We start from the raw sequence: 7,266 nt of genomic DNA, 5'->3' as shown, positions 1-7,266 counted from the left end.
AGTTTTGTGACCTAAACATGGAGCTGTTTGGAGTAGTGAGTGTCGCCTACCAGAGTCTAATGTTTTGAGCACAATATTTCGGTTTCGTTTCCATTGCAGGTGGTTAAAAACACTTACTCCGTTTTCATTCTGCTAAAAGACCAAATGTAAGCCGAAACAATCGACGAGAAATTAATCAGCTTTTTCTTACGCCTTCAAGATTGCAACAACATAAAAAGAAATCATCTACACTGCACAGTAACGGCCTACCTAATTGAAAATTAAACAATAAATTAGCACACAGCAACAAACAGCATTTTGCAACACAGGAGAAGTGGTCAATGGTATTCTTCAATCTAACTAATAATAAATCAATCACACGGTGGACAGCACATCGAGGTGACACATAAAACATGATTTGTGGGACTTGGCACCACAGCCTGGACCGGGCTTTTTGTGTCCAAGAATTCAGCCTCTTAAGCCCACTGACTATCATAAGCAGCCAGCAAACAGAACGATTCGGAGGTCCCTTGCTATCGGGATTAGTGGCCATCATGAAATCATCATGAAAAATTGGACATTGAAAACCCGCCCGATCCGTTGAAAACTCGCATGAACCGTTTACATATCGATTTCCTTTCTTCAGAGCACGAAGGTTCAGATGGCCCTACAGCAACTGCCCTGGTACGAGCAATCAATCAAGATCCAGAAACAGGTGCTGCTCATGATAAGGTGCTCTCAGGTGCCTACCGAGATAAAAGCCGGCAAGCTCATTCACGTCAACATAGCTCTGTTCAGTGCGATGATGCAAAAGTCCTATTCATTGTACTTGGTACTTAAGGATCTACTTTAGGGCAAGACAGTATTTCAGACGAGCACAGCATAACATCAAAGAGCTCTATGTGACACTAATAATTAATCGGGAAGTCATTTCAAGAAGCGTGTAGAAACCAATAGATTGGCCGCGCAATACACATTGTCGCAGGTGAGTCCTTGCTGGGCACAGTAGTAGAGACGAAGAACATGGGCACACATTTAATTGCAGACTGTCCTCGCCTTTAGTTAACAAGACTTCAAAGGTCAGATTTCCAGCCAGGAGTGCTTGCAAATGGTACTTTACACAAATTATTTGTATGTTGGACCGGCATTACTAATAATTACGGCATAAAAAAGACACGCTCTTTAATTAAGGCGATACGTTCAAAGAGCCGCCAGGTACTCTGAACCCATGTACTCGTACGACCAAAACTAATCAAAGGAAAGACAAAAAGCGTATTGCTTTTGTATCGTAAATAACAGGTTACCCTTCGATTGTAGCAGCGGAAAAATCGGTAGATGGTTTATCAGATAAAAACTAAATGACAAGCAAATGTTTGCTTATTCCATCGCGACTAACAGCTTGCAGTAATGAAGTTTCTCCAAATTGACGATCCTCGCGATACGCTCCCCATTAGCTGCAGACTGCTTCACTTGTTCGGTTTAGGTCGCGATGAGCGGTTCAAGTGGCTCTTCTGGTTCCAGTGCCTTCTGTATCTGGTGTTCAACATCATAACGAGGTTTATCATGGACATCGAAGATACGGTCACTCTCGTGCGGCTCGGTGCCGAAACATTGTTCGTTACATCGTTGTTCGCACAGATGTTGGCGTTGTACGTGAGACGCGTCAACCTGTACGACCTAATCGACATGCTGCGGGAGTGCACAAGGGAACCGTGTTCGGATGAGATCTCAACATTCTTCGTCCGCACGAATGGGGCATTAAACAAATTCTCGATAGCTTATTGCAGATACTTTATGGTGGTGTTTATACTCTACCAAACGATGCCTCCGATAGCGACGTGGGTGGTGTACTTGCGAAACAGAAGCAAACAAAATGAAACACCCGAGGAGTACATCATACCCACCGAGATGAAGTAAACCGGCAATGCCCAATGTTCTATTGCTGCAGCGAACGATCATCTAACGTACGATCATTGGTCAGTTTCTACTACCTAGACATCCGCTACAACTTGCTACACTACTCGGCCTACATCGTCGTAGTCACTGTGCTGTCAGCCACCAGCTCATTGTTGCTGTGCACCAAAGACGTGGTCGACTTCACTGCCGTCAAATGTACGTCGATGGTGTTCCGCATAACGGCTATGAAAGTACGGCAGCTTCCACGGCACATTTCGGCACCAGACCTGCAAAAGGTTATAGCGTCGCATCAGGCCGTCCTGCGGTGTGCCAAAACGCTCCAGCAAGCCCTCAGCCTCTCGTTGCTGTTTCAACTCGCTTTCTGTAGTGCCATCTGGGTGCTAATGCTGTTTTACATATTGCTGATGGTTCGCAACGGTTATGTTTGTTCGGGTAACTAGGGGTCAACTATTTTCTCTCTTGGATTACAGGGATTTGACTCGAGGATTCTTAACCTAGTGCTGCTGCTGATGATCGTAACCTCGGAAACCTACGTGTATTGCATCCTCGGCACGAATCTAACAGAACAGGTATGCCGTCCCCGTTGATGGTAAAGTTCATTTGGCCTATTGATGGGATGTTCCGTTAACACTAGAGTGACGAAGTAGTAAACGCCCTGCAGGAGCTGGCATGGTACGAGCAGCCCGTATCGATCCAGAAGCAACTGCTGCTAATGATACGGCGCTCCCAGGAACCCACAGTACTAACGGCCGGCAAGCTCATCCCCGTCAACATTGCTCAGTTCAGTGCGATGGTACAGAAGTCTTACTCGTTCTACTTGGTGCTAAAAGATTTATTCTAAACCAATCAACTCTAGAACAGCGCCAACACTATCTGATTTGATAACCACAGTGCACTGCTAGTGTTTTCGCCCATCACTCCGCGTCGCGACCACAGCTATCAATCAAACCATCACACGTGCAAAAAGTCCAGGTCTGAAAGTTAAATACCAGGCATGCCAGGTCTGAATGTCAAAAATCGATTTTTCTTATTGAAATCACATTTTTTTAGTTGCGTTGAAACGAAAAAATCTATTTAGTCATCTCAAGCTGTCTCAACGCGACTAGACAAAGAGTTTCTCAAGTTATGACCACTTCGCTTCAGCGGGATTAGATTCGAGTCATATTCGTTTATTCTTAGTCGAACTTGTCCGCTTTAGGACTCTTCGAACTCGTAGAACTCATAGAATTTGTTGCACTTGTAGAAATCGTTGAACTCAGACCTCCAGCCTGGTGAATACAGCCTTAGCAGCTCCAAACAAAGTGCTTTGGTTGTATCTTTAACCAGTTTTGCTTTGAGTCCAGGCGCTTTTTATGGAGTAAAGTTACGTCATCGTGTCTTCTGGCCCATTCTGATCGTTTTCCGACTGATGCATGTCGGTAGGGGATATGTGTTAACGGTTCCGCCAGGTTCGAGGAGCTTGTGGTAGATTACATCTCTCTGCTCCCAACATACACAGAGCATTATCTTTTTGTCGAATTGCTCTGCTTTTGCAATTGAAGTTGATGGTTTTCCCGGAATGAAGTATGACTATTTTTATGATTCTCAAAATGAATAAACTTTCCATCCGCAATCACGATCTAATGGAGAAAAAACTTCCTTTTGTACATGTCGTGCAGAACTTTACATATGGTTATTCGATTTTCTTGCCGTCATTCGTTCACTTCATGTGGTACCCATTTTCCAATCTTCTGGATCTTTTTCAAGGTCCTCAAACGTAGGAATACGACGTATTAGGCCAAATTTGGCTTAAATTTAGTTTTGTACGTGTCATTTTCGTTTAAAAGTTCTTGTACGAGGGCGATTCAAATATAAACGGTAATTTTGCCAGTGTACTCAGCAAGCACTTCTGAGCTGGGTGATGGAGTGGGGGATTTAAGTTCAATGTGTTAGGAAGGGGAAGCCAGCTCGGTGAGGCGCGCCGGTCTGTTTTGTCCTCAGTATAGCCATGAGTGAGCAAGAGGTTCATGTGTCCGTTGCACAGCGGATTATTATTAAGTTTTTAACTTACGAAGGTGTTAAACCATCGGAGATTTTAACTCGTTTGAAGGCACAGTTTGGGGACGCAACACTGTCCCAAAACCGAGTATTCACTTGGGCCAGAGAATTTAAGAGTGGGCGTGAAAGTGTACAAAACGAAAGCCATGATCGGCGCCCAAGATCAACCGAAAATCAGAAGCGGGTCAGGTTGGAGATCAGTGAGAGACTTCTGCATCGATTCCGGCAAGAAGGAGAAGACTTTTTGAGGCGCATAGTCACTTGTGATGAAACATGGGTCCATCATTACACCCCAGAATCGAAAATGGCGAGTAAGGAGTGGCGGAGAAAAGATGAAGAAAAAGAACCGCGTGCGCAATTGGTTGATGACGCGCCCCCAAACTTTTTATCAACAAGGAATGTTCAAGCTTCCAAATCGTTGGCAGAAGTGTGTAGAACTTCAAGGAGACTATATAGAAAAAAGATGAAGGTTTTACTTGTTCATAATTTTACTTAATAAATTTATAAAAAAAAATTACCGTTTATATTTGAATCACCCTCGTAATTCAGCGTATCGAACTTGTTTAAATTTTTTCATGTTTGAATTTTTTAACTCACTTATTCTCACTCGAAACATTCATTTTCTGTCTGCTGGGTAATGTTCTGTCGTCGAAGGTAAGTCATCCATTGCTTAGTGTGTCGGACGGTACCGAAAAGTGTCTACCATTTCTGTCGCAGGGAGAACACGTCAGTGGGGCCATCTTCGGAACCAACTGGTACGAACAACCGCTCCACATTCAGAAGTTGATCGTCCCCATCATCAGCAAAGCGCAACGACGGGTTGGCCTTAAGGCAGCCAAGTTTTACTACGTTGACGTCAATCGATACGGGATGGTAAGTGCTGTGTGCAAGGAGTGGTCACGTGCCTATTATTAATTGTTCTTCCTTCGGTCTTCCTTCGCATAAAGGACCGATCAATAATGCAGAGCGTCAAAATGGCGTACTCGTTCTATCTTTTGCTAAAGGATATTTTCTAAACCGAGACCCAAACAAAAGGAAGCGATTCGATTACGGGAAACGGCAACACCAGCCGCGTACCAGCCACGAGAATATGAGCACCACGTTGCATAAAGGGCACCGCATGAATAGTGAATTAATAAACATGGCAATTTTCAAAAACCCAAGGGTGTTATTTTAAAACTTAGCCATTACTACAATCGCCCGACATAGTCCATTGAAGATAAACATATGAAAAATGAATTGTTATTTGAGGGTAAATATTGAATCGACCTTCAACGTTCATTACTGTGGCAGTATATCATATCCAAAGCACATGATATCGATAATTGATTAAATGTCCTGCGCGTAGGCCGAACGATTTATTCGCGCCCCCGGATCGGATGACAATGTTTGTCCTCACGGTCCACAGAACGGTCACAAGTTCAGCCATGAACTTTTTTGTCAACGACAAGCCCCCAGGAGTTCCGCATTTGGTGGTGAAGCTGTGGAAAGTTTTGGGTGTGTCAGACGTGCACCGTGAGCAGTATCGGTGTGTTCCTATATTTGTTACCTTTCTGCTGATCATCGCCATTCCGAAAATCTTTTTTGGATATCCCGACTTCAAGTCAGGTGTCATCGGTTTGGCGGAATTGGTTTGCCAGACCAATCGCTTCATCGGGGTGCTGCTGCTCGCGCTGTACCGAGACGTATTCTACGAGCTAATAAGACAGGCGGAGTGCTTCACTCGAGACGGTATGAAAGGGTCCTGGCGCCAGAAGTACTACGACTACGCACTCAGCTTTGCCGTCTTGTCCGCTTGCTTCACAGTGCTCAGCGGATCGCCACCAATCGCTAAGCATCTGAAGACACAGGACGCTCGAATCAACAAGGTGATGAAAGTGTGCCTATTGTCGATACTTTTGCCGGCCAACTTCTACAGCTACTCGCCCATCCTGTCCACTCTGTGGAGGTATTACAGTGCACCAGCCAATGCGACCGACGTTCAGTTTACCCTCTACATGGAGGAAAACTTTTACGGTCTCAACGTTCGGACGTCGCTTCGTGACTACCTGCTGTTCGGCGTGTTCATGGTGCCGACCTCGTTTCTGTGTGCGTTCGTCGGTTCCGTTAAGATTGTGGCGATGTTGGCTATCATCAAGTACTGCACCGTCTACTTTCAGCTAGTAGCGCTAAAAATCCAGTACACTGCTCGTGAACGATCCTTCCGCTCCGAACTGAAGACGATCGTCCAAATGCATCAGGGTGCCCTCAACTGTGCCGAATTGCTGCGAACGCTCACCGCTCCGGTGATGTTGATGCAGATTATCCTGTGTGTGCTGAACTGGAGCTCTATGTTGCTGTACTTCACCGTTTCCGTAGGTAGTCCTGTGAGGTGTCGTAGTTGAATATCGGTTCAAGCTTCTCTTTCGTCGCCAGGGCTTTAGCACCCAGTTCATCAATCTGTTAGTTCTGTTCATGTTTGAAACGATCGAAACCTTCGGCTATTGCTACCTGGGCAACCAGCTTTCGGATGCGGTACGCAAAGTGGAACGTAGCTCAAAATGATCTTGACGTTAATCTAAAATCCTTTATCAGGCAGCCAAGGTAGCCGGTGCTGTCTACGAAAGTTGCTGGGAAGCGGAATGTGCATCGGTGCAAAAAGACCTCCAACTAATAATAGTGCGAACCCAGAAACCTATCGGAATTACAGCGGGCGAGTTTTGTGACCTAAACATGGAGCTGTTTGGAGTAGTGAGTGTCGCCTACCAGAGTCTAATGTTTTGAGCACAATATTTCGGTTTCGTTTCCATTGCAGGTGGTTAAAAACACTTACTCCGTTTTCATTCTGCTAAAAGACCAAATGTAAGCCGAAACAATCGACGAGAAATTAATCAGCTTTTTCTTACGCCTTCAAGATTGCAACAACATAAAAAGAAATCATCTACACTGCACAGTAACGGCCTACCTAATTGAAAATTAAACAATAAATTAGCACACAGCAACAAACAGCATTTTGCAACACAGGAGAAGTGGTCAATGGTATTCTTCAATCTAACTAATAATAAATCAATCACACGGTGGACAGCACATCGAGGTGACACATAAAACATGATTTGTGGGACTTGGCACCACAGCCTGGACCGGGCTTTTTGTGTCCAAGAATTCAGCCTCTTAAGCCCACTGACTATCATAAGCAGCCAGCAAACAGAACGATTCGGAGGTCCCTTGCTATCGGGATTAGTGGCCATCATGAAATCATCATGAAAAATTGGACATTGAAAACCCGCCCGATCCGTTGAAAACTCGCATGAACCGTTTACATATCGATTTCCTTTCTTCAGAGCACGAAGGTTC

The 7,266-nt window shown here is 44.8% G+C and overlaps 3 protein-coding genes across 3 annotated transcripts; all 3 read left to right on the top strand.

Annotated features, from left to right (window-relative positions):
* The first annotated feature begins 1,386 nt into the window (after positions 1 to 1,386).
* LOC131214253 (uncharacterized) lies at positions 1,387 to 1,896 on the top strand. Its single transcript, XM_058208631.1, has one exon. It carries the CDS (start codon positions 1,387 to 1,389, stop codon positions 1,894 to 1,896), a length of 510 nt encoding a protein of 169 aa, XP_058064614.1.
* A 14-nt stretch (positions 1,897 to 1,910) lies between these two features.
* LOC131214252 (odorant receptor 7a-like) lies at positions 1,911 to 2,737 on the top strand. Its single transcript, XM_058208630.1, has 3 exons — positions 1,911 to 2,318; positions 2,367 to 2,465; positions 2,531 to 2,737. Exons 1-3 carry the CDS (start codon positions 1,911 to 1,913, stop codon positions 2,735 to 2,737), a joined length of 714 nt encoding a protein of 237 aa, XP_058064613.1.
* Positions 2,738 to 5,360: 2,623 nt separating this feature from the next.
* LOC131214255 (putative odorant receptor 92a) lies at positions 5,361 to 6,663 on the top strand (the record flags this gene model as incomplete). The annotated part of the gene is made up of 4 exons (XM_058208632.1): positions 5,361 to 5,664; positions 5,740 to 6,287; positions 6,349 to 6,447; positions 6,508 to 6,663. Coding segments are annotated over exons 1-4 (1,107 nt in total), but the record flags the coding sequence as incomplete, so codon positions are not given.
* Positions 6,664 to 7,266: the final 603 nt, after the last annotated feature.

Source organism: Anopheles bellator, unplaced genomic scaffold (genome assembly GCF_943735745.2).
Source record: "Anopheles bellator unplaced genomic scaffold, idAnoBellAS_SP24_06.2 scaffold00373_ctg1, whole genome shotgun sequence".
In the NCBI taxonomy this organism is placed as follows: domain Eukaryota; kingdom Metazoa; phylum Arthropoda; class Insecta; order Diptera; family Culicidae; genus Anopheles; species Anopheles bellator.
This window is presented reverse-complemented; position numbering and strand designations above follow the sequence as displayed.

Bases quoted from the DNA above. Each gene is read 5' to 3' on its own strand.
- LOC131214253 (XM_058208631.1), top strand. From the start codon at position 1,387: ATGAAGTTTCTCCAAATTGACGATCCTCGCGATACGCTCCCCATTAGC.
- LOC131214252 (XM_058208630.1), top strand. From the start codon at position 1,911: ATGTTCTATTGCTGCAGCGAACGATCATCTAACGTACGATCATTGGTC. The intron at 2,319-2,366 runs GTTTGTTCGGGT...CTTGGATTACAG, and splicing joins TGATGGTTCGCAACGGTTAT to GGATTTGACTCGAGGATTCT. The intron at 2,466-2,530 runs GTATGCCGTCCC...CGTTAACACTAG, and splicing joins GCACGAATCTAACAGAACAG to AGTGACGAAGTAGTAAACGC.